This window comes from Stigmatopora nigra, chromosome 18 (assembly GCF_051989575.1).
Source record: "Stigmatopora nigra isolate UIUO_SnigA chromosome 18, RoL_Snig_1.1, whole genome shotgun sequence".
NCBI lineage: Eukaryota > Metazoa > Chordata > Actinopteri > Syngnathiformes > Syngnathidae > Stigmatopora > Stigmatopora nigra.
In genome coordinates, this window is record NC_135525.1 from 4797148 (window position 1) to 4821229 (window position 24082).

General features: G+C 36.5%; 1 protein-coding gene across 1 annotated transcript in view; it reads right to left on the bottom strand.

Moving 5' to 3' along the window:
• The window catches only part of LOC144211474 (protocadherin-15-like), a 97916-nt gene that overhangs the window by 39991 nt on the left and 33843 nt on the right, over positions 1 to 24082 (bottom strand). Inside the window, exons 11-20 of the mRNA XM_077738766.1 lie at positions 20716 to 20828; positions 19064 to 19270; positions 17121 to 17255; positions 14610 to 14759; positions 14445 to 14536; positions 13403 to 13504; positions 8126 to 8258; positions 6986 to 7065; positions 5025 to 5118; positions 3778 to 3906 (exon numbers count right to left, since the gene is read on the bottom strand). Coding sequence (XP_077594892.1) covers positions 3778 to 3906; positions 5025 to 5118; positions 6986 to 7065; positions 8126 to 8258; positions 13403 to 13504; positions 14445 to 14536; positions 14610 to 14759; positions 17121 to 17255; positions 19064 to 19270; positions 20716 to 20828 — 1235 coding nt within the window. The remainder of the gene's footprint in view (positions 1 to 3777; positions 3907 to 5024; positions 5119 to 6985; positions 7066 to 8125; positions 8259 to 13402; positions 13505 to 14444; positions 14537 to 14609; positions 14760 to 17120; positions 17256 to 19063; positions 19271 to 20715; positions 20829 to 24082) is intronic.

The following is a 24082-nucleotide window of genomic DNA, read 5'->3' on the forward strand; positions in this document are numbered from 1 at the left end:
AACGCAAAAGGATTAATCTGTCTGTTGCCGAGCTAGTTGACAAAAAGGGAGCTTGAAGTTCATTGTAAAGCTGTGACAGAATCCCAAGTAAGCAGCCTTTGGCAGCCCGAGCCAACTCGTGTAGGGAACAATGAGTAAAGCCCTCGCTAGTTTGTTTAATCAAACATTTTGCCGCTCACGTTTCCATGATTAGCGTGTTGACAAATGAGCGTGCGCAGCCAGGTGTTGCAACAGCGTGGGAGGCATGAACAACGGCGATTTGCATGCAGACGAGCTTTCCGTTCGCTCTCGTACGTCATCTTGATAAAGTCAAACATCTGCAAAGTAGGTACTTTTGAGGAATTATGTTGACGTGATTCCAGCAATGCTTTGGGAAATGTTTGCAAAATGTTTACTGAATGTTATTGAATAATAATATTTAGTATTTAGCCATCTGGAAGTGGAGTGAGTGGTTCACTCGCCTACTTCGGTGTGGGAAGGCGTGGCCTCGATTTCCACTGGTAGCGGGATGCTTGTGACTGCGAATGGTCGCCTAGGAGACGTGGTTTGCCTTTTGTGAACTGGGGTAGACTACAACAGGGGTAGGGAACCTATGGCTCGGGAGCCACATGTGGATCTTTTGATCATATTTTTTCTTCATTAGACTCTTCTGCGTGCATTCTCTTATTGACACTCATTGATTAGCGATAGTGAAATAATGTTCTCAAAAGAATTCAGACTTTTTTTTGCTTTCAAAGTGGTGAAATTAATAATAAATGTTCATGTTTTCATGTATTTGGTATTGTATTATAGCTCTAAAGGAATAATGTTTGAAAATATTAATTGTTTATGGCTCTCTACGTCAAAAAGGTTCCTGACCTCTGGGCTACAACAACCATCGCAATGAATGAATTAAATTAGCATTTACAAACTTAATAACAAACAAAGTTTAACATTAAAATGACGTCCATTGCCAAATGTTTTGGCAATGCCAAAATAAGCTCTAAATTGCTTAAAATTTGGGGGTAATATTGACAAAATCCTCAATACACAATCATGTGTTTATCAAAAAGCGACATAAATGATCTACAAATTAACTCAAACTTGATAGTTTCACATTGGAATTTGCCTCTGATGAAACCGGCTGCTTCTCGCAGTATCAAAATGAGACGTGATGATGATTTGGTTGGAAATATTGAAAAATGATCTCGAAATAATCTCTCACCTCTGAAACATTCACTTCAAGTTTTGCATCACATTTGAGTTTGAACATGCGTTTGTAAGCAAACCCTAAGAATTGAGAAAACCTGACGCAATATTGAACATCCTCAAGGAACAAAAACACCATTTAAACCGTTAAAAAAATGTCGTCCAATAAGATACAGAGTTGACAGCCAAATCCTGAAGGATTCTGAAAATGACTGAACATTTCAAAGGATATCATCCACCCAAAAAGCGAAAACACAAAAGGAGTGTGGGTGATACAATGAGTCATGCATGCAGTATTTTAGTGAAATTATGTAAATTCAGTGTAAAATGCTGTGCTACTTCCCATTTTTTTTTACAAAACAAGCCCTGCAAACAGTTAATTTGATAAGTAGAGGTACTTCTGTAATGATTTTTTAAAGAAAGGGATTATTTCAGTGTTTTAAAATAAACGTTTTTGTTGTTGTTGTTTTTTTTAAATCAATTTTCTCTTACAATTTGTCTTGTCTGCCATATTGCAGCTGCACCAGCATGTCAAGGTCAGGTCTGTCTGTTCTTCCGGAAAATATGTTTAATAACTACAGGTGGCGACCTGGTTTGGATGGAAGCCCAGAGCGGCGTCTTGCACGCTCCGACAATTATTACCTTCTGTTTTCTTCGAGAGGATTTCCCAATGTAGCAATTCAGGTTGGAAATACATACAAAGGAACCCTTCAGAAAAGTACAAATTTACCAAAAGGGTAATTGCTACTCTATTTCAGTAGATTTAATTTGTTTAAAAAAACCTTGTTTGTACGCTATTTAATCTAAACATTTGACAGCGAAATAATAATACTAGAATAGTTTTGTTGTTTTGCCCTCTTTCAAAAAACATGTTAGAAATGTACATGTCAAACTTTGGTTTAACTGATTAAGTAAAAACGGTTTATTTTTTTGATGGAAACAATTTTAGTGGATATAAAATGCTACAATAATAAGTTGACAATCTTGCCATTTGGACTATCTGATTGGTTCAATATGTATATCAAGCATTCACCCAGAATGTATTTTTGGAAAAGGCATGGTATTGCACAAACAATTTTGTAGGATGAATACATATTTTAGCTAAGGTTAAAACAAAGAAGTGTGGTTTTGATGTATATTTTAAATGTTTTTAAGTCGATCAAGAAGTGAAGGTTAAAACATGATAAGCGAAGCATAAAAACGTTAATTCTCGACAGCTTGTAGGAGTAGAAAACCTTTGTAAACATTTTTCTGCCAATGATTTCCAAATTTCATGCTCATAAGTTCGAAACAACTTCAGTAACACTCAAAATGAGCACCTCATTTATATCTGCAAAAAAAATGTAGCGCTTCAAATTACCTGCATAAGCGCACTGACATGAACGGGAATGTTCACGAGCCTAATTAGAAATTTGGAGAGGTTTTACAGCGTCATGTTGATGATGGCCGATCCCAGCTGCAGAAGGTAGCAAGTGTCCCGATTTAATTTAGCATCTCGTGTGGGAGGAGACGTGCGAGATGACTAAAATTTAGATGTGAGCATTTGTAATTACATGTCACGCTAGTGACCTTTCATGGGCAGAGGAAATGTACGCGACTTATGTGCGATGTCGTAGTCGGAAAAAATTGCGGTTTCTTCCTGAATAATTCTTCTTTCGAGAGGGGTGACTCACAAAGTGTGAAACTAATTCTGTTGGACATGAGATTTGGTGTAATGGTTTAAGTTTTCTAATAAAAAGTGCCAGGGTGATTTTACCTGATATATCAGATTGAATGAACCACTTGATAACTAATGAATTATCAAATGAATCGACAACTATTATTAGTTTAAAGACTAAAAATTGTTCAAATCTTTTTTCATGGGTATGCTTTGAAAAGCAATGGAAACTGGAAACATTGCATCAGGCGTTACAGTTTTAAAAAATAAGGGCAGTTAAGGATATCCGTTATAAACAACAGCATTTTTAGCTTTTTAAATGCCTTAAATTCGTTGAATTTTAAAATTTCTCGCATATAAGACGCCCCATGATTCTCAATTTTCACCTACATATGCATGGTTTTAATAGGGAATACAAATGTGTTACTTTGAAGGGAAAATCTTAAGAAATATTATCGCACGTGCTATTTCTAAGATTCGGTTTTAATCGAGAGCTGCATTGCACATTCCTTAACGGTGTTGCCTGCACGTAGACAAATTTAAAAAGTACGTCAGGTGAGCGGTATAACTAGAAAATGTGTCTGTAGTGGTCTGGTTTATAATCCTTAGGTAAGATGGTGGCGCCCTGAACGAGCAATGGCATAAGTAAGTAAGTATTTTCACGTTTTATGCAAGATAAGTTTTTTTCTTCTTGAATTTAATTCTTAGCGTCACAATAAATTTGTCTTGCATTATGGCGTTTCGTCCTTGACACCTACCTGACAGTTTCATGCATGTCAGGTGTAATTTGTGCACATATAAGCCATACCCTCGATTTAGTCATACTTTGTTTGAGCGGCAAATACAGCGGAAATACGAGAAAATACAATAAAATCTGAATGGCACTTCACTTTTGCTAGGTAGCTAAAATCTTAAGGCGACGTAATTCCTACCTTGATTTGTCCGACAAATGCGTGATCTTGCTTTTCGATGACAGTGAGGTTGACGGGCAATGATAGATCGAACAGTGGATCGTTGTCGTTAACATCTGTCACCACGATGTTCACCGTCGCCGTGGAGGTCTACAACAAAAAAGTTTGTTCATTTATTTTGGTGTGTAGACGCCACAGTGTCAAATAATTAATGTAGTCACACTGTGATCAGCTGCAAAACAGCCCGCTGGACTACACGTGTCCGGCTCACATCGGGTCAATGGCGGCATTTGGCAACCTTTGGCAGGATGATGGATTCACTGGCCAAATAGCCAATTAGGCTCCTCGTAGTCGGACGCTAGCACACTGCTACATCCAATAATACTGTGCGTGTGGTTTATGTGCACTTATACGTAAAGTCAAGCCAAGGCCTTTTGGTGCGATACTGATTAATAGCCTACAATATGTGACCTAACTGCACCCCCATAGTTTTTTTTCTTCCCCTTGCCTGCCTTTTTTTCCTGAAAGTAGAAAATGGAGTGTCATGATGGGGAGAATTACTCGGCAGACAAGGCAAACTTTATTTTTATAGCACAATTAAAAAGAAATAGTGCTTTACATCACATGACATAAATAAAAGGATAGATAAATGCCACATTAAATCAGTAAAACAGCTTTAAACAAAACAAAAGAGGAAATTAAAAAAAATAGCAATCCTCAAATCTATTTTGGGTATTTGAACAATAAAGGCAGTTATGAATACATTAAGGTAAACAATAGAATTTTTAGCCCTGATTTGGAGGAACTAATTGTTTGAGCCCCCTTTATGTCTTTTGATAATTTTTCCCAGAGATAAGGAGCAGAATAGCTGAATGCCTAAGTGAAATAATGCTTTGTAGGTGTCAAGCAAACAACCAATTTTGGGTCCAAAACCATTAAAAGTTTTGTAACCGAACCTAACAGTTAGATCTTATAAAAGCCAGTTTAATGAGTTCATGTTCGGTAGACCAGCGGTCCCCCAACCTTTTCTCACCGCGGACTGGTAAAGCTCTTTCTATTTTCTCGGGGACCAGCTAATAGGGAGGGTGACAACTTAAGACAAAATGGTGAGGGGGTGCGGTTGGTGCACATATGATAAGGATAATAGGTAGAGAAAATGAATGAATGAATAAGAATATCTTAATCGCACCGACATATTGATGGCGAGTGGGTCCAAATGATTCAAGTTTTCGCCGTTAGTGAAACGTCATCAATGTGAGTGTTCTTACCCCATCAGGCCGTTCGTCTGAAGCTGTGACGACCAACGAATAGAAGTCCAGAGTCTCCCTGTCCAAAGGTTTCTCCAGAACCAAATTGCCAGAACTGGTGGAGAAGAAGGAAAAAGATGATGCAAGCATGGACTCATGAAACACATTTAATCCTGGAGCTATAGGAGTAAAAATAGAAAAGGAGTGAAAGGTTGAAAGAGATTGCAAATAAGGGGTGGAAAGAAGTCTTGCGGCGTTGAAGGTATTTCATTTTGTGTTATTCGGCTTTAACAAGGCAACCTTTTGATAATACTTTGTAGCCTTTGGCCAATGGACTGGATTTGCTAGTTGGCTCGAAAAAAAATCTCTAATGGAGGTAGATTACAGTCTAAAAGATCAGAAACTCCTTAAGACCAGAACTCAAACAGACCATGGCACTCCCACTGCATGACGGAATCGAGATTGAATCAGTAAAACGAGTCAGTCAAACAAAACCAAGAGTTTTGTGTCCTATCAAGACAAAGTCTGACTGAGAAACACCTTGAAAAATACTAGACTAGTCCTCAACGAACAGACCCGGAGTCAGCGACCAGACCATACAAGACCTTCAAAACTCCAGACCAATAAAAGTTTCTTTGACAACTTGTCTTGTCTCATTGGCTGCCATTAAGAGTGATAGACTAAAAAGCCATTTGAAGTTGAACCATTTTGAAGTCAGAGTGCTAGCTAATGAACAAGCATTGTTTCACTTCCACTAGTAATAAACTCTCTTCAATTCACAGCTGAAGGAAGATTGAATGCAACATGATTGCATATTTATCACCGTCAATGGCGGTCAACAAGATACTTCACTGACTAGCATTTATAGTCAAAGATGTTCAATCTGGGATGAGCCAGCAGCAATTGTTAAGCCAATCACCATAGCAGAAGGATGGAAAAAATCTAGATAGTTGAAGGTCTATAACCTTCAATGACAGTGAGAGTTCATTGTCTTGAATATAAACAGACAAAACTGATGTATGCTGAGGCAATTGTTTCTTGGAAGAACACTGACTTGGAATAAATGCGCTGCTTTTAATTTATAAAGTAGGGCAGCGTAAAAGTATTCCGCAGGTTTCTGTTAGTCTAATGTAATTTTGAATGAAAGAACAAGTCAGCACACCTTTGTAGTTAAACTATAATAATACAACTGACAGACCATCCAATATTCCTGAAATATGGAGATGAAAGCTCTTCAAAGTGCTTGTTCTTTTTTTTTTTTTTTTTTTTTGCTGAATACATATTCTTACATTGTCATTTAAAATCCTTAAATCCTACGTCTTTGCTTCCTGGCATCTGTTCAACATTGATTCAGTCTATCGTTTTTTTAGTCCTCATGTCACTTTCCATTTGCATCAAAATTGCTTTGCCCAAGAAATGTAAATAGATCTATCCTGGTAGTAGGAATGCATTTTTGATAACATATAAATGAATAAATACACCAATGCGCCTTTGACAATATGTGCATAAAGTTCTTGTCAGAGCCCAATTCTCCAATAGAGGCATGTTTTGACTCGAAGATCTTTTGGAGCTATTATTGCTTCTCCCGTGGTGCTTACTGATTTTGACTAGATCACTCTTGTGTGCCTGCACATTCAAATTTTGGACTTCCTGCATGGCTCCACTTTTTTTTTACCTAGGTCTATAATGTCTTATGTGTCTTGTGTCTGTCTTGCTACTGCAACCAAGAAATTTCCCAAATACAGGATGAAATAAAGTTCTAACCGAACCTTAATTGTTGAGAAAAGAATTCTGAATGATTCTATTTCATCTCCAATTTCAAGTCTTTGGAAATTAGATCAGTTTTCCCTTGGGACTCTACACCAAAAAGTCTAAGGGAGACCCTGGCTTACAGTAGCAGGCAGTGACTGCACATTTAATATTAAGTTTATTAATAATATCATTCCAAACAATAAGTTAGCCAATATGTTGTGGAAACTTACTTGCGCTCCAGTAGAAACTGCCCATAGAGGTCTCCTCTGCTGATTCTATAGATGATGGGGTCCTTCTCCCGATCTATAGCCTGAAATCATCACAGTTATGCAAGCATAGATTAACAATGTTTTTATTTTTAGCTTTCATGTGACATTTTGATAGAATTATGTCCGACAGTTTCAGTTTGTTTTTGCAAAGATAGTAAATAGTGAAAAAAAAGATGTTTGATCTAAAGAACTTCGTTGCAGGCTGTTAATAACATGTCAAATGTCCTAACCTTTAAAGAGCACCTTTTCTGCACCATTGTAGAAAATGTCAGTGTGGTAAGGAAAGAAAATCCTTTCAAACATTCAAAAAGGCACTATTAACTCTTTGCCTGCTATCGATAATGATATAAGCTCACTGTAGGGATCTGGAAACCAGTCCTCAAAGGCCACTGTGGGTGCAGGTTTTTGTTCTAACCGATCCGACACAAACTGTTTAACCAATGAGGTATCTGCTGAAACAAGAAGCACCTGACTGCAATCCAGTAATTGCATTTACCAGATTGGTGGAAAGGTTTCCTCTTATAAATTGGAACGAAAACCTGCACCCACTGTTCTTAAGTTGTCTTGAAATTTAGCAGATACTGACTTGGCAAATTATCAAAATAAAAGCAATAATTTAAAAAAGTGCATTTAAAAAAATTAAGTAATATAAAAATACTCTTTAAAGAAACTATAGCTATATATATGAATATATACCTTTTTTATTGAGAGTTACAGTTCCTTACAAGAGTATTTTATTTACTTCATTTCTTTTAAATGCACTTTTTTTTTTAAATTATTGTTTTTTTTCTGTATCAATTTGGTCTGTTCGACTGGCCACCGATTCAAGCCACTTTGGGTGAAAGGCAGACTGGTCGCCAGTTAGCCATAGTGCACACAGTGAGACAAACGGCCATTCACGCTCACAATCCTAACACCACAAGCGGGAATCGAGCTCCCGCCTGCCCTCACATAAGTCAAGCGAATGAACCACTACACCATTAGGCACCATATAGATGGGGCTTGAGCTCTTTTGGTTGAGTTAGTAGAAAATTTAAAAAAATGACAGTGTAACGGCCATCAATGGCGGGCACTGAGTTTAACATTTAAACAAGGGTGCACCTGCAGGCTGAGCAATGTTGCTCCTGTTCTCATTGCCTCGCTAATCTCCAGGTTGAAGCGCTGGCGGGAGAAGCGCGGAGGACTCTGGTTGTTGGGCGGCAAAACCTCGATGTAGACCGTGGTAATGGATGACCTTGAGGAGAGGATAACGAGAAGATAACACAGCTTCAGAGACTGCAGATGTAAGCTTTGTATTTCTTTGCACTTAGTCAATGAATTGATTAGAGTCAACAAGAGAAACTTGGAGTCCTGCAGAAGCTTGGGATGCATGTTTGGGAAAGCTTTTGTTTTTGTATGGCTTCATTTGTGTAAAAGCCCTTCTGAGGAAACAATGCTTTCCTTAGCCTGTCCCTTCATTATGCGGCATGTGGTATCGGAAGACCTTTAGGAATGCCGCTTCAGCAGGAAGATAAATGCGTATGCATTGATTCAAGTCCATTTCTAATAGGCCTACCGAAACTAATGAAGCTAATCAGGGGACTCATTTTGCAGGCAGAATAGTGGTTTCAATGGCACGTAAAGAAAGATAGGAAAAATGTATTGCCACTCGTGACTCATCATTAATGGGCTTTCTTTTACATTTGAAAAAGTAATAATTTTAAGTATATTTTACATTAAAAAATATTTTTGGTTTTGTAAAGTATCTTATCTTAAAACAAAGAATATATTTATGTAAGAATGTATTCACTGTGTAAAAGGTTTCATTTTTATAGACATATTTATTGATGTATTAATTGTATGAATATGTCAGTTATAATATTTATTTATAGATTTTAAAATGAAAATTGATCAAGGCTTTTTTTCTTCAAATGTTCCATTTTATGTCAAAACTATTTTAAATTTCCAATTATTCTTTAAGAAAAAATAAATATTTGTTTAAAATATATATTCCCTCATCTCTATACTACGAACGTCAATAACGTCATTAATTTTTTTTAACAAAGTCGACTATTTGCAAAAACAATTAGAGACAATAATTCTTGATAATAATTGTCTTTGGCAGCCCTAATTTCAAGAAATCTGTTACACTTCTGAAAAAGAAATACATTTATAAATATATATTCCCTCATCTTTATATTACAAACGTCAATAAAGTCATTATTTTTTCAACACATTATTCAACTATTTCCAAAAACAATTAGAGATAATAATTCTTGATAATAATTGTCTGTGGCAGCCATAATTTCGAGAAATCAGTTTTACACCAAAACACAGTTTCACTAAATTAGGGCCTACTCCTGCCCTCCATCAAAACTCTCAACTTTGCCAAGACAAATAGTGTGTTCTTCAAGTGCGACGTTAGCAACAGCTTGGGGGTAGACTTTGGTATCCAAACGCCCACTGCTCGTTACCTGCCAAGTATCTAGATTTCCCCAGTGGTTGAGGGGCAAAGTCGAAGCCAAAATCAGGCTGTGTAAAACTTAATATTTACCAAGAAACATGTATTGGTTGTAAGAGTAACTCATGACCTTGTGTACTTTATGCTAAATACAGTATTGTTTGGCACACTTGGCATTTGCAAGGACCACTGGGAAGAACAATATGATGTAAAGCCATAGCTAAGGAAGAAAAAGGTAAGAAAACTTGAACTGAAAACAACATTGTTTTTAACTTTATGGTTGCTATCAAAAGCAATAAATGCCCAAAAGGGTGGAAAGGAAGGGCTAGTCTATATATGACAAGGGGATAAGAACTACACTCTTTGGGCCATCATTTTCAGTGACAATCATCTAAGAGGGAGGACAGTGTAGATTTAGTTGTGACAGGACAGGATGACTGCAAGATTACGGGAGAGCTTGGAGAAATCGCAGTCATTTCAACGATTAAGTGAAGAATAAATATTCCCCAATTCATTCATTCGTTTTCATTTTTAATGCTTATTTATTTGCAATCTATTTACAATGAAAAAGATTGAAAACAGAAAGAGCAAAAGTAATATTCTCCTTTGTATCTTTCTTTTGAATTTTCATATTGTCCATTCATTTTTATTTCACATTTTAACTTCATTCATTCATTATCCTAACAGCTTTATCTGCACTAGGATCGCAGGGGTGCTGGAGCTTATCCCAGCTGACTTCAGGCACGAGGAGACGGACAACCATTCACACATACACTCATACATAGGGGCAATTTAGAGTTTTCAACCAGCCTACCATACATGTTTTTGGAATGTGGGAGGAAATCGGAGTACCCAGAGAAAAGCCACGCAAGTCTGGGGAGAACATGCATTTTCTGAAAATGGTGTATTTTAAAAAAAATGTAAAAACTCCAAATATTCTTACTTGACATCTATTTTTTCAATATATGATTTTATAAAAGAAAAATCCTGCAAATATTACTTTTTTTTAATGTAAAAACTCCAAATATTCTTACTTAACATCCGTTTTTTCAATATATAATTTTATAAAAGAAAAATCCTGCAAATATTACTTTTTTTAAATGTAAAAACTCCAAATATTCTTACTTGACATCTGTTTTTTCAATAATTTCTTGAATTAATGAATGAATAGTTACATCTACCGCCATCAGTGTCAGTGAATGAGCTAACCATTATCAATACATATTCACATACAATAAGATAAAACTACACGTCTGTAAAAAATCAGATCTTGTTAGAGACCCACAGCAAAGGGACACATGACTCATTTTAGGTTTTGACCTATGACAAATCAACAAGCAGAGATGGATATTGATTTCCCGCATGGGTTATGTTTCCAGAGATAAACAGGGCATGTGTCTGGGGAAATATAGGGGCAATCTTTCGCTGATACCACCTATATCTGCACTGTATTGATCGGGAGGCCCCATAGCTGGCAAAAATTCCTAGTGTCAAAATACATTCCAGAAAAAAAAATTCCCTTCTAATAACCCTTCAGAAGGCATTCTTTAAATTCATAAATGTCACTGACGCCACTAACCATCCAATATGGATTGGACATCAAACCCTGTCAATGGCAGCATAACAGGCAAAAACCAACAACAATAATCACTATAAACTTTACTTATTAAAATCTAATGTTTATGTTTTTTGTAAGATGACCGCCTCAAAGTTCTAAGATCAAGGGTTCGATCAGGAGTGGCTTTTGACCTTCCTAAGCAAGTTCCCTGTGTGGGTATTCTCTCTACTCCAAATTCCTCCTACATCCTAAGGCATGGGTGTCAAAGTGGCAGCCCGGGGGCCAAATCTGGCCCGCCACATCATTTTGTGCAGCCCGAAAAAGTAAATCATGAGTACCAACTTTCTGTTTTAGGATCAAATTAAAGTGAAAAGTATAGATGTATGTTAAATTTGCTGATTTTCCCCCTTTTAAATCAATAATTGTAATTTTTCAAACCCTTAATCCCCAAATGTACATTTAACAAAAATACATTGAAAAAACTTGTGTATGAATACATACACGAGTACATAAAAACGGTAATAGAAAAAAATATACTAACTATAGAAAAATCAAATGAGAAAATTACAAATTAGAAATGAAAAAAGGAAAAATCATAAAACATAAAAACATTTGGAATAATAACATATGTGGAAGATGAATTAAAATATATTAATAAATAAATAGTAAACTTAAAAATATAAACGAGGAAGTATCAAAGTATTCGCTTGGGGTAACGTGAATTAGTGGTCAGAAATTTGGCCTCACACTTTGAGGTTCAGTGTTCAATGCTCTACCTTTGTTTAAAAGTTTTGAGCCTCTTTTTCCATTCAACTGAACGATGAAGTCTCAGTTATGGCACACTGAGTGTCAGCAAACAAGTGTGGTTGCTTGATTTGCACATGTTGTGCTTTGGTACTTATTTTGATAGTAGCTAGTGTTTCTATTCCCCCTGCGGTGCGTCTATAATAGATGACGAGAACACGAGCAGAACGAGGAGGAAAGAAGGTCGACGCTCTTCAAACAGCGTCAGCGTAACGCATTCTTGTCAAACTCTGCAGCTGCGACAGAATTGCACTAGAATTGTATCTTTCGGATAAAAAATAAAAAATAAAAAAAAGAAGAAAAGAAAATGATAGAAGCACCAGTAAAATGCAATCATCTTTAAAGTTTAAAACTAAAAAGATAGTAATAGAAGATCTAACAAATCACTTGAAAGCCATCGTAAAAATTATCGTAAAATATGTTAATTTTTTCACTAATGATAAATGCTCAATCAAGAATCTCTATATCTTTCTGCTGTGAATTTTAATTGAGTTTATCACTAGATGTCCTATCCATTTAAAGGGGAAGGGTGAATGAATTTTCTTTAATTCACTGCCATCCCTCCCACTTCAAATGGATTGGACGTCTAAGGCTGACACACTTTCAGAAATAAACCCATAATTACACGTTACTTATTACTTGTAAAAGCAAATTTTAGCTTACCAAATAAATAGCATTTACCGTTTTTTCACGACTATAAGGCGCACTTAAGTCTTAAATTTTCTCCAAAATAGACAGTGCGCCTTATAATACAGTGCGCCTTATATATGGAAAAAAATGTCATTCATTGAGGGTGCGCCTTATAATGTGGTGCGCCATATACATGGGAAAAAATGTCATTCATTGAGGGTGCGCCTTATAATGCGGTGCGCCTTATAGTCGTGAAAATACGGTACTTGCTTAAGTATAAGTTGACCAAATTTTGCACCAGTGGAAAATGTACAAAAAATTGATATAAGTTATCTCTTAGTTATGAACGCAACTTGTAAGTGTACGCAAAGATGAATTGCATTTTCATGAAATAATATCTGCAGCAAAGAGATCTAAAAATTTAAAATTGTTTGAATTAATATGCTTATATGTATAAAATTCTGCACATAAGCATAAACGTAAGCTTTACCATTAATCATCACTATGGCATGTTTTTTTAGACAGAACATGAATTCATTAGAGTTAATTAATAAGGGTTGATTAATAAGTTCCCCTGATATTTCATATCATTGGAATTAAAAGGAAAAGGAATAGAAAAAGAATAACCTCGCCGTCTCAGACTTTAGCCAATTTTTTCTTTATATTCTTCCTCCGTACGGCAGAGTTTTTTCCACAATGACCCCAAAGCAGAAGGTACCTAAAAGCATGTCTCCTTTTTATTACCATTGGTTCCGGGACTTGGCTTCATTTCTCTTTCTTTACCCATTTTTCTTTCAAGGCCGAAATATTTTTCTCACCCTTGTCCAACAAACATCGATAAGTCATAACATTTTGACCAAAGGGAAAATGGATGACGTGTCGCGCAACGGAAACAAAGAAAAATAGAGTAGATTGCGTGTTGAATGGGTAACAAAAGTCCTGTTACCTTCTGTGGGGCTCTGCTCCGTTGTCCATGGCTTCCACTGTCAAGGCGTAGTTCCGACCAATGGAAAGGCCCACGCCTGGGGCCACGCTAATGATGCCCGAGCTGGTAAAAAAATTGAATAAAAATTCATTAATGTTCAAGAAAGCCTCTATTCCCGACCCAGTTACCAAACTTAGGAATTATTTGAGTTATGCGCTTAGATTTGTCCTTTTTTTAAATTTTGGGGTCTTTGTTGTGCTCCAAAATTTTAAAAATCACTGTTTCCATTCGGAGCTAAAATCACTAAGTTATAGTTTGTTAAAATTTATGGCCTCTTGAACATCTCTAGGTACCTATAATGTTAATTATACCGCTAATACACTGATGCTATGACACTGGGCGGAGTGTTTTTTTCTTAGTTGATCGCATGTAGCAAATTGAATTGTAATAGAAGCAAAAATAATACATATAGTAAGTACTAGTACACCTTAACTTTGGTACAATTAAAAGTTATTTTACCAACTACTTGGCAACTCATAGCAAAAACAAAATTTTAAGATGTTTTTAATACAACTTTACATGTTGTTGAGGTGCTAAATTCAGTTAACGTAAATCCACCTGTTTTCATTGATTGCATATATATATATATATATATATATATATATATATATATATATATATATATATATATATATATATATATATATATATATATATATATATATATATATATATATATATATATATATATATATATATATATATATATATATACTATATATACTAAAGTATTCATTTTAAATATATTTGAAGAAGATTAAAGTACAATAACTTATTGCAATAATGAACAAAAAAGTGCTGGTGCAAAGCATCTGCAACAGTACTTTAAAACTAAGCACATTGGAGGTAAATGAAAGGTGAGAGGTTTCCAGCGAATGGAATAACCTTATCTCTACCACCACAAGGTGGCGGATTTCCGCCTCTACGAAAGACAACTACAACCCATTTTAACGTGATCATTCACTCTCAGTCAGCCTCTCCCATTACTGAGACATAACCCTACCTATTTCCAATCCGAAAGTGTCCTTGATCCCCCGCCAAGATCCGATAGACCACCTGGCCATTCGGCCCCTCATCTTCATCTACTGCTGACAGCTGCAAAAACACATTTCCGCACATTTCATACCCACAAAAGAATGAACACAATTATGAATTATTACGAACATACCTGCAATACTCTTTCTCCAGCCATCATATCAGTATAGAGTTGGACGTTATAGGAGACGTTGGCAAACGTTGGACTGTTGTCATTGGCATCCAACACTGTTATGGTGACATCCACTGGGGTGCTTTGCTGGACGCCGTCCGATGCCTGAAGCTACGATTAAAATAGTTTGTTTCATTTTATTTCCCCGCATAGATGCTAGTAATCATGACTGCGTTACCAACTAATCTGGATCAGAACAATTTCTTATGTAGATTATTTGATTTCATTTTAAAAAATATAATCTAATACAGTGGAACCTCGACACACGAGTGCCCAGACATACGAGCAATTTGAGACACAAGTAAAATTTCTGGCAAATATTTATCTTGAGATACGAGACAAATTTTGATATGAGCATACAGCGTATGCGAGAGGCTGCTCATAGTACTATTAAAACATTTTAGTACTATTAAACCGCTAGTTATTTATTACTTTGTTAATAGATGGCGAATTCGAACAAAAACAAATATTTTTCCAATCCAATATCCTGTTTTAGGTGTTTTTTCAGAGGGTTGGAAAGAATTAATTTGTTTTGAGTTCATTTCTATGGGAAACTTCCATTTGAGTTACGAGTAAATCGACATACGAGCTCAGTCCCGGAACGCATTGAGCTCGTAACTTGAGGTACCACTGTACTTTTGAATGTTTTTCCAAGGAAAATGAATAAAAAAGTAAACTTTAAGGTTCTTTCCTGAAGAAAAACAGGAAATGCAATGGAATAAAATGACAAGAGTGTAGTTTGCCTTTTACCCCAAGTCCACTGCGAGGATGCGGGGTATGGATGACTAAAAATGAATACGATAAATGAGAGTTTGGCCTTTTTTGAGGTTATAAAATAAGGTATTGATTATTAGGAGGTCAGCAATATCCTCAAAAGATTCATCCAACATCACAGTTGGACGCCGAGCACGAACTCGTCAGTGGCAGCCAAATGAGTTTAATATTTATATGGGGAAAAAAATCATCACAACACTATTGGGTTTGACACTCCTGCTTTAAAGTACTGATTCTATCCAATCAATATTTTGGCATTCTATTTTGAGACATCAAATATATACATGGGCTCTCAAGGACAAGGCACTCAATTCCTATCACGTGCACACACCGTCCTCGTTCAACACGTGGCGACCGACCGCACTTGCGACTGGGATCTATATTATGTGGCGACAAGGCAGCCTCGGCATGCCCCCATCAGTGGAGACATGCTGAAATGAGATTGCGGCGAGAGCCAACAAGATGACAGCAACAACAAAAGAAGCTTGTGTGCATTGAAAGTACTTTTAAATGCTAGACATAAGCTGACTCAACTCTTATACTTTTAAATAATGAGGGACACTGATGGAGTTACATGGTTAGCATCGATCGTGGAATCCAAATAAAACAATTAATCCTTGAATAATATCAAAAACTTTTTAAAGGCAATTTTAAAAAGACAGTGTGAGGAAATTAAGACCAACTGGAGCAAGTTCAATCTAATTTAAGACATAATGAATGTTATATGGCTCTTACACTTATCAGTTAAAAAAAAAAATTAAAATAAATACTCAAAAAATTATGTTAGATAGTGGAATCTGTAATTTAATATTTCTAATCCAATTTGACTGTGAGGGTTTCCCGTCAAATTGAATGGCGGCAAAGGAGCTTTCATAAATTATTCATTCATTTCATTCATTGTAGGTATCTTGGTCAGGGTGCTGCAGCCAACCCTTATGAGGATGCACAGTGGTACCTCAACATACTAGTGCCCCGACATTAGAGCAATTTGAGATACGAGTAAAACTTTGCACAAATATTAAACTTGAGATACGAGACAAATTTTGATATGCGATTTGACAGCGGACCAAGAGGCTGGTCATGAGAACATCATGGGCACTGTCTCTCTCCCTGCAACTCCCTCGTCTAATGCCTCTGTGGTAAAAGTCTTCACGAGCACTGGGCGGAGCGTTGCATTTTTTTGAGTGTTTTTTTTCCCGTTAGACGAATTTTGATATACGAGCATATCTTTCTGGTCGCTACTCCCTCGCGTATTGTCTCTCTACAACCACAGTGTTTTTTTTTTTGCATGTTTTTTTCCCTGTTAGTCAGTGCGAATGGCGGAGCGATTGCTAATATGAGAGGAGTATATACTACTTCTCGTTGGCAAGTGGTCGTGCGTTATCCTATTATGAGGAGATTTGTGTGCATCATTTTGGGAATATTTTGTAGGGAAGACAAAAGCAAACAACCCTCGAAGTCAGAGTGGAGGCGGGGCAATTGAGCCAAGAAGAAAGTTATCAAAATTTAAAAGAAAATTAGAATTAAGTTTTGTGTAAGGTTAGATTAAATTTATTTTTTAGAGTGTCTGCATCGTAATCCAAGTTAATTTAAATTTGTTTATGTTATGTTGCGAGCATGTTGCCATGAAAAAAAAACAAGAATAAAGCTTGTACATCTGCTTAGATATTGCATACTTTACGACATTGCTGGGCTTACTGTGAAGTTATACGAGTCCTGTTCCTCTCGATCCAATGGCTGCACCAGGGTCAGGTATCTTGTGATTCCGCCAGTCGTCACAGCAAACACATTGGAATACCGGTCCACTGACAGCACCAGTTGAGGATCTCGACTCTAATAAGACAGAAATTGACTATCAGGAAAGAATGATCAGTCAATCTTAATCCAACTAAATATTTGTACAAAATGGATTTCTTTTAGCCTGACTTTGACTTCATCAAATTTACTGTCATCTTTATTTCATTCATCTATATCAATTATGTCTTTTAAATGTAGCTTTCTTTTAAATGTCTATATTATTATTTTTAATAATATAATTTTCATACTAGCCAAAGAATGCACAGGTTTTTATTTTTTTAAATGTAATTATGGCCTAAACAAACAACGTATAACAAGCTTTTGGGGTTCAGAGTAAAAAAAGATATGACATATTTAAGTCCCAGGCCCAGCTAAAATATGAAAAAAAGTGCGACTTAAAGTCCAATAAATGTAGTACGTGTTCCTCCAATATTTTTTAATGTATACTTGTATCATTTGAATTCAGGCAATAAGGCGTTAACCAACTTTTCATCGCAGAACCCACTGATGAACGACATGAATCTGAGTATCATATTCAGATTGGATTCTTGATGAATTAGCAAGTGAGGACAGGACTTGAATAATCAAGAGTGGATCAACTCCATTATTATACGGCTCATGCAATTACGAGTGGATATGGACTTTGAGTTCATCTAAAAATCCTCAGAGGAGCTATTGAATTTTCTTCTTGCGTAAAAATTCATCCAATATGCTTGTGCGTCCACGCGCGTTTTTCCATTCCAGATAAGGTCAGAGGTGTGATCATTTTCCCGAAGGAGCCAGTGTGAATATTGAGTCGTAACTAAAAGGTATAAAAGCCGTTGTCATTGTTGCTGTTTAATGCTGGACGCAAGCCATTGGTAAGCAATATTTAAAACAAGACAACATATATCACAAGGCTCAAACATTCCAAAAAATAACGCGTACAAAATTGTTCTGGGGCCGAGGGGCGAAGCAAACGCATCACTGATAATGAAACAGCAGGTCATTCTATGGGTGAGAGGCACGTCATATGCTTTTGCAATGCTTCCACAATTGTAATTCTTCTCAAAGGGCAAAAAAAGTGCAGTTTGTAAAAATCCTCAGGTTTCAATAGTAGCCGTTCAACTGCACTCCTCCAAAATAAAATGAGAATAACTCAACTTTATTGGAAATCCATTCCAACAACTTCTTTCATTCCTATTGACGTTCAACTCGGATACACTAAAAATATTTATGTGTAGAGCGGATCATAATTTTTAAAAAGAAACAACAGGAAAATACTCAAATTTGACCCAAAATAAACAATGGAATTGCCAGAAGTAATTGGACATCAACTTTTGACATTTCCTGCTGTAATTTCAAACCATCCATTCTGCTTACAACCTGGACTGATATTCTTTTTACCTCAGTGGATTTCCAATGCATTTTAGCTTGAGTTAGAACTTTATTTCATCCCATATTTGGGAAATGTCTTGGTTGCAGTAGCAAAACAGACAAGACACACAAGACATTGTAGACCTAGTTACAAAAACTGGAGCCACACACAGGAAGTCCACAAGATGGGGACCTTATACGGACTCAGACTGAGGTCACCGCACAATCCCTCAGTAGTCTGGAGGTTTTAAAGATCATCTTCCTTGCCTAGATCCTCCTAAGCTGTCCTATCACCTAATCAGCAGCAGGTAATAGGCTATCTTAGAAGGATCTAGGCAAGGAAGATGATCTTTAAATGTTTAAATCTTTAAAATCTTTATTATCTAAAAATATTTTATCAATTTACTACCAGTTCTCCCAGTTTATGAATACATTGTTGAGAATGGTATTCGGAATAAAACAACCACAAAAGAAGACAAAAATCTCACCTCTTCAACGTCGTTATCAAGAGCAACGATTGCTAAGGGGTCCGACATGCTGGCGTCGGTGGACACGGTGGTGCCTACCGGTGAGCCCTCCATTACATAACCATGGTAACGTCTTCCCAGGAAGTGTGGTGCCTGGTTGTTCTCATCCAGGACCTCAATGTGGAGGCTGGCAAAAGCTGGCAACGGGTGACCGTTGTCTTGCTCCGCCTTAAATCACATATGGAAACAAATATCAGCATTTTTTTAGGTGAATCATGGTGTGTAACTACCATTGACGAAGTAGACTGAGAAGGGCTGGAAGCAATTGGATGATTGGGTTTATAATCATTAATTGCAGTGCAATCGTGCAATGAAATGTGTTGGAATATAATTGGAGTCTGCTATGTACTAATTGAATTTAAATGTGTTATTTGATTACGTGAACATCAGTGGGATTAACCCCACGGACATCGTGGGATTAATTGTTTTTTCGCAAACTATGGCCTCCAAGCGACTATTAACCAATTGTATGTTTTAGCATAGTCATTAAGCGAGGAATCTCCGACAATTTCTCGGATCATCTATAGCAGGGGTCTGGAACCTTTTTGACAGAGAGAGACTTAAACAATTCACATTTTATAATGTTATTTCTTGAGAGCCATTCTCAGAATTGAAAAGTACAAATATTAGAAAATGTGTGATTTTTTTTTGCTATTCCACCACTTTTAAAGTACAAAAAGTCTCTGAATTATTTTGACAACATTGTAATGCTGTTGCTAATCAATCAGTATCAATGAGATTATGCAAAATTATGATTAAAGTGGTGCTAGAGGTAGGTCAACGCCAGTGTCGCTACTATTGGTGCGTTCGGGACTCAGTTCTCTGACCAGTGATTTGCATATTTTACCTCTCAAGTTAGTGGAGAGCCATATGTACCCATGGAAAGAGCCATATATGGCTCCCGAGCCATAGGTTCCCTACCCCTAATCTATAGTCTAATGCGTTTGTTGAGTTTTTTTGAGATCGCCACCTGCCATAAAACTTGACAAACTGAAGAAGTCGAAAATTATCAATAAACTGCAAACGTCTAGAATGGTGAAGCCATGCACCAAGGAAATTGCTAAATTGGACACGAGTAGCCACATGATTTGTCGGTAGGAATGTGGTTCATTCCCTTCCCAAAGTAAAAAAAAACAAAATGAACAAAACAGTGCCCTGTGATTGGCTGGCCACCAATTGAGGGTGTCACCTGCCTCGTCCTAGACGTCAGATGGGTTACACACCAGCACACCCCCTTGTGAGGATAAAGCGGTTCAGAAAACGAATGAATGAATTAGCTTTTTTCGTACTATGCTTTAGAAGTTGCCATTTGATTGTACGACCAGCATTGCAAATAATCGCAAGTACGTCAATGGGCATGCAATCTCTTGGTTCAATTAGATTGGACATTTCATTTTTAAGAATTAAATGAAGAATGGAATGAACCACATGATTGAACGTCTACCAATTAAAAGCAAATTAGGAAAAATGAAAGGGAAGAAAATGCATTTACTTCACTAGAAATGTTGTGGATTTCATCACAATTCAAAATGGATAAAATTAATAAACTAGTTATTATTAGAGTTTACAGATCACCTAAGGAACTTACAGTAGGTGTTGGGGAGACTTCTCACCTTAACAACCAGGTCAAATTTCTGATGCAGCTCTCTGTCAATGGGTTTCAGCAGCAGTAGCTCAGCGGTGGTTCTGTTCAAGGTGAAATATTCTGCATATGACTCGGGTTTGCCTGCAAAAAGGGAAATATGAACATAAGTGGGACTTTGTAATGTTGGAGAGCAGGAGGGGGGGTCGGTAATTGGTTTAAAAATCAATAAATGTTCATCCTGGCGGGTGTCTCTGTGCTCAAGCAATAGGGAGAGCTTAATGCGGCTATCCACAGGTGGGGATGAGCACACTCTCAAGGCGGATGCAGTACTTTGGAATGCTGCATTACTCTGCAGGGAAATCAAGCGATGGAAGCACGTGCGCAATCACATTCGGCCAGTATTTATTGGAGCGGCTCCAAATTAGGGACGCTGCCCTCCAAAAGAGGACGATTCCCAGTTGAGCTGCGGACTTGTTCTGTTTACTGTCTAATAGCTTTAAAGGAGCACAGCTTCTTTAAATGTTCAAATTGTTTCAAGACACATTTAGAGTGTCCAAATGCAAAATAGGGGAAAATGAATACTTTCTTTTGGCGCTTTTATTAGATTTTTTTTATTCTTGATAGCGTTAGGAAAATAATATGAAAGGTTAATATCAATTGAGATCAAATTTAAGTGTAATAGAAGTTTTGTAAATTGTAAAGAAACAAGTTAAAATGTGATTTTTTATTCAACGTTTTGCATAGCACCAAATAATGGTATTTGTACTATATTTTAGATCTTAATATTTTCTAGTTCATTGCAAAACATTAAATTGTAGAAATGATTCACTTGGAAAATTAAATAAAAAGGGAAGTAGGAGTAATTGTGTTGAAATTGCACTGATTGCTAAAAAACTAAATCATGACCTTTTGGTTGAAAGTATCAACATGTAGCAAATATCAATTGTTATAGAAATGTGTGGAAATATGAATGGTGTGAATAAATGAGGTTTGGTTAGGTTAGAACTTAATTTCATCTCGTATTTGGGAAATTTAAACATGTTAAACATGTGAGCCTTGTATTTAAATGTGTCAATGGGATTTAGTGGGAGGTTTTGGGTAAAAAAATATGAATAGTCTTTTAAGGGGCTCAAGTAGAAAGTAAATGGGAACCAATATGCAATTTCTGTTGTTGTGGGTTTGGGAATGTTGACTATGGACTCAAAACTAAGGGGTTTGACGCATACTTTTTTGAGGAATTTAAAAGTTTGCAAAAGAGCAAGTAAAAAAATCGGGACTTGTCCAAAAAGCTTTGTTTTTCCTTTTCCGCAACTTTTCAACACTGCTTGGTTGCTCCAGAAACTATGTTGGAAATGTATTGTCTTCCGCTCCAAGTAAAAATCCATTGACATCAATATGCATGACATGAAGAATGTCTTGAACTGGAAGAGCGAGAACAGCACTCTGATTCCAATATCCAGCTGTGACTCGTGTTTTTGCCACAATTCCATTTATTTCACTTATTTCCCACTGTAGTCCCAAAAAAACATTTATTCCGACTGCGTCAATAATCATTCTGACACCATTTTTTTGGTTACTGAACCAAATAAAATAGACTTCTGTTGACATTTTAGATTTATTAATTCCTTACCCCTAAGAAGTTCAAATCGATGTCCTATCAGAAATAAATATATTCATTGGAAATTTCAAGTGAGAAAGCTACTTGAGCTGTTGTCTGATTGTAAAAGTTTGGCCACTAAAGTTGTGCTTGTGTTGAATCAAATAATCACATACTTTGCTATAACCATTCTGCTTGCTACTAAAATAAACAAGCATCCAATAACAATAAAACAAGTTATTTGATTCACTCCGCAGCTGGGCGTAGCTGCCAGCTTGCAAAAGTTTGTATTTCTATCCACCCTCATGTTTTATTTGTGACATTGTCTCTCCTAATCCTGCCTCAGACGGGGATTAGTTGCAGTTTGGGGAGTGTGGAAAAAGCAAACAAAGTCCGTATCAGGCATGTTAGTACATTTTAAAAGACTTGGGCAAGGAATGTTAACCTTTCTAATGGATTTCACCTATTTTGTCAGTGTCTGGAACTACTACTGTTGACTTTAAAGCAGCTATCCAATGTGTTTAACATTGGCATATACACTATATAGACTTGTCAAGAAAAGAGGGAGCTATATCAGATTGCTCTTCATCGACTACAGCTCAGCCTTTAACACAATAAAACCAGACATTCTTATCCTCAAGTTAGCCAACCTGAAGCTCATACCTTCCACCTACTCCTGGATTAAGGAGTTTCTGGTCAACAAAGTCCAGCACGTGAAGCTGGGTCAACACCTCTCATCCGACCACATGCTCGACACTAGCTTGCCCTAAGGCTGTGTGCTGAGTCCACTACTTTACTCGCTCTAGTCACAAAAATCCAGACTCGCGTACTCTGAGAACATCATTGTGAAATTTGCGGATGACACAACGGTGGTGGTGATGATCACAGAGCAGTAAGTCATTGAGAGGATGCTGACCTATGCTGTGTCAGTGACTAATTACTTATGTTGACTACATATTTGTTGACTAATGGCTTATGTAGACTACCTATTTGTTGACTAATGGCTTATGTTGACTACCTATTTGTTGACTAATGGCTTATGTTGACTACCTATTTGTTGACTAATGGCTTATGTTGACTACCTATTTGTTGACTAATGGCTTATGTTGACTACCTATTTGTTGACTAATGGCTTATGTTGACTACTTATTCATGTTGACTAATGGCTTATGTTGACTACTTATTCACGTTGACTACTTATTCACATTGACTACTTATTCACGTTGACTACTTATTCGTGTTGACTACTTATTCGTGTTGACTACTTATTCGTGTTGACTACTTATTCGTGTTGACTACTTATTCGTGTTGACTACTTATTCATGTTGACTACCTATTCATGTTGACTACTTATTCATGTTGACTACTTATTCATGTTAACTACTTATTCATGTTGACTACTTATTCATGTTGACTACTTATTTATGTTGTCTACTTATTTATGTTGACTACTTATTTATGCTGTCTACTTATTTATGCTGTCTACTTATTTATGCTGACTACTTATTTATGCTGACTACTTATTTATGTTGACTACTTATTTATGTTGACTACTTATTTAAGTTGACTAATTTCTTATGTTGACTATTTATTATGTGTGCATTTTATGGTGAACCTATGAATCTCATTCTACTTGCATAATGACAAGAAAACCATTCAATTTAAATTGGTGTTATCACTAAAATCTAGTGAATTTCTGTCCATGCATGAAGAAACTCATTGTTGAGATATTTTCTGAAGTTGAAATAGATTTCTACTTATTTCTATCTTGTGGCCAAAGTTAGGCTAGATATAGTAC